Source organism: Ovis aries, chromosome Y (assembly GCF_016772045.2).
Source record: "Ovis aries strain OAR_USU_Benz2616 breed Rambouillet chromosome Y, ARS-UI_Ramb_v3.0, whole genome shotgun sequence".
NCBI classification, from domain to species: domain Eukaryota; kingdom Metazoa; phylum Chordata; class Mammalia; order Artiodactyla; family Bovidae; genus Ovis; species Ovis aries.
In genome coordinates, this window is record NC_082741.1 from 9,396,950 (window position 1) to 9,400,379 (window position 3,430).

General features: G+C 38.1%; 1 protein-coding gene across 1 annotated transcript; it reads left to right on the forward strand.

Moving 5' to 3' along the window:
- Positions 1-817: 817 nt before the first annotated feature.
- Positions 818-1,822, forward strand: LOC132659066 (COMM domain-containing protein 2-like). Its single transcript, XM_060408731.1, has one exon. The coding sequence runs from the start codon at positions 842-844 to the stop codon at positions 1,439-1,441; it is 600 nt and encodes a 199-aa protein (XP_060264714.1). The 5' UTR covers positions 818-841; the 3' UTR covers positions 1,442-1,822.
- The last annotated feature ends 1,608 nt before the right edge of the window (positions 1,823-3,430 follow it).

Here is a 3,430-nt window from a genome sequence, read left to right on the forward strand (position 1 = left end):
GCTACAGAGGCCAGAATAAGGGATTTGGCATTGGAGATGGGGCTGATGAGATCAGAGAATGAGGAGAATTCGAGGGGTATGGAGGTTGAATTATGACCCAAAGGTAGGAAGTCAGGGCAGCTGGCATTTTTAAAAACCCTTATTGAGATAGTATTTAAAGGGTATACTTGCTTCGGATAGTTTCCATTTTACTTTTAATGTAATAAATGGGATGTATCAAAAATTGTCCCTTTCACCAGTTTTTAAGTGTGTGATTCACTGACATTAGTCAAAGCTGGGTTTAAAACATGTAAATCAGCAGGTAAAGGAACATGATAAGTGGCCATCAAACCAAACAAAACAGATAGAGTCCGCCTGAAAAATAACTCAGAAATAATAAAAAATCTTGAATATAAAATGGAGTTACAGATAGCCTGGCGACAAGGAGTGAGAAGAGGCAAAAAATGTTTTAAAAGGACCTAGAAGACATAAAATGGAGTCAATCAATAATGAATAATGCAATCAGTGACATCAAACACACTCTGGAGGGAACCAACAATTAATAAAGGAGGCAAAAGATAGGATAAGTGAGGTTGAAGACAAAATGATAGAAATAAATGAAGTAGAGAGGGAAAAAGAAAAAACGAATTTTAAAAAATGAGGACAACCTCAGAGAACTCTGGGACACTGCTAAATGCCCCAGCATTCAAATGAAAGGAGTCCCAGAATAAGAAGACAAAAGAAAGGCCATGAGAAAATTCTTGAGGAGATAATAGTTGAAAACGTCCCTAAAGGGACTCAGGGCCCGGAAGTCGCGAGGGTGGGGTCGGCGCTGCCCAGTGAAATTGGCTACCCAGGGAAGATGCTGCTGGACCTGTCGGAGGAGCACAAGGAGCACCTGGCCTTCCTGCCGAAAGTGGACAGCACGGTGGTCGCAGAGTTTGGGCGAATTGCGGTGGAGTTCCTGAGGCGTGGCTCGAACCCCAAGATCTACGAAGGCGCTGCCAGAAAACTCAGCGTGAGTAGTGACACTGTCCAGCATGGTGTGGAAGGCTTAATATACCTCCTCACTGAAAGTTCAAAGCTCATGATTTCTGAACTGGATTTCCAAGATTCTGTTTTTGTTCTGGGATTTCCTGAAGAACTGAATAAATTGTTGCTTCAGCTTTATCTAGACAACAGAAAGGAGATCAGAACTATCCTGAGTGAATTGGCACCAGACCTTCCCAGTTACCACAGCCTTGAATGGCGACTGGATGTACAGCTTGCAAGCAGAAGCCTCAGGCAACAGATTAAACCATCAGTGACTATAAAGCTCCACCTTAATCAGAATGGAGATCACAACACTCAAGTTCTGCAGACAGACCCAGCCACCCTGCTCCACTTGGTTCAGCAGTTGGAGCAAGCCTTGGAGGAGATGAAAACAAACCACTGTAGGAGAGTCGTGCGCAATATCAAGTAGTCCCAGTTTGTTTCTTCCTCCTGAATCACTTGTGAATTGATGATACGCAGTAGTTATTTTTCAAAACAATTTTTTAAGTTGATAGTGATAAATACATAGAGATTTCATAAAATTTCTTTTCCTGTGTCAAGATACTGAGGTCATGATCACAGGCTAAGTGAAGTTTCTTTCTCGGTGCTAAATATGGTCAGTTTCTTGAGTTAAGATGTAGTTTGTATCGTAAATGTGTAAATAGGATTGAATCACCTGAAAGTGAATCTATACTGTTCAAATCCTCTGTGTATATAAATGACTATATTTTTTTGATGCTTTTCCTGACTAGTTTATTGTTTTCCTCCTTATTGATCTAAACTTAAAAATAAAGTTCACCATGTAATTCTATTATTATTCATAGCATTTCTAGACAGTTTAATGTTTTTGACTTTAAAGCACACCATGATGTTAATAGCCATAGAATAGTGGGACGTGAATATGAATTTTTTAAATGCAACATTTTTTAGGCAGTTCATGTATTTTATTTGGCTGTGCATATACTAAGTACTTACCTTGTTGCTTAAGTTTAAGTTGCCATGCTAATAAGTTTAAATAGTACTCAAATTTGTGTGACTATATTGTAGTTTATCAAGGATTAATTTTTTCCCCTATTACCAAAGCATCTAAGAGACACACTGCCATTGGACATTTATAAACAATGGATACAGACAAATTGTAATCAGTTCTTAATTATCTAGATATAAATTACAGTCACTTTTTAAAATTCTGTTTGAATAAAGTGTAAAGAGGGCAAAAAAAAAAAAAAAAGAAAGAAAGAAAACGTCCCTAAAATGGGGAGGGAAATAGTCACCAAAGTCCAAGAAACCCAGAGAGTCCCAAAAAGGATAAATCCAAGATGAGATACCGCAAAGCATATATTAATCAAATTAACAAAATCAAACACACAAAATACAAATATTAAAAGCAGCAAGAGAAAAACAAGAAATAACACACAAGGGGATTTCCATAAGGAAACCAGCTGATCTTTCACTAGAAACTCTTCAGGCCAGAAGGGAATGGCAGGACGTGCTTAAAGTGATGAAAGAGAAAAACCTACAACCCGGATTACTGTACCCAGCAAAGATCTCATTCAAATATGAAGGAGAAATCAAAAGCTCTAAGACAAGCAAAAGCTGAGAGAATTCAGAACCACCAAACCAGCTCTTCAATAAACACTAAAGGGGTCTTGTCTAGACAGGAAACACAAAAAGGGTGTATAAACTCAAACCCAAGATAACAATGTAAATGGCAATGGGATCATACTTATGAATAATTAACTTAAATGGAAGTGGGTTGAATGCCCCAATCAAAAGACAAAGACTGGCTGAACGGATACAAAAACTAGACCCCTATAGATGTTGCCTACAAGAGACCCACCTCAAAACAACGGACACATACAGACTGAAAGTGAAGGGCTGGAAAAAGATATTCCATGCCATTAGAGACCAAAAGAAAGCAGGAGTAGCAATAGCAATACTCATATCGGATAAAATAGACCTTAAAATCAAGGCTGTGAAAAGAGACAAAGAATGTTACTACACGATGATCAAAGGATCGATATGAGAAGAAGATATGACAATTATAAATATACATGGACCCACCATAGGTGGTCATTTAACAACACCGTATGTAAGGCAAATGCTAACAAGTATGATAGGGAAAATTAACAATAGCACAATAACAGTGGGAGACTTTAATACCCCACTCACACCTATGAATAGTTCAATGAAACAGAAAATTAACAAGAAAACACAAACTTTAAATGATATAATGGGCCGGTTAGACCTAGCTGATATCTATAGGACATTTCACCCCCAAAACAATGTGTTCCATCTTTTTCTCAAGTGGACATAGAACCTTCTCCAGGAGAGATCACATCCTGGGCCATAAATCTAGCCTTTGTAAATTCAAAAAGGTTGAAATCATTCCAAGCATCTTTTCTGACCACAATACAGT

Coding starts and splice junctions, on each gene's coding strand:
- LOC132659066 (XM_060408731.1), top strand. CDS start 842: ATGCTGCTGGACCTGTCGGAGGAGCACAAGGAGCACCTGGCCTTCCTG.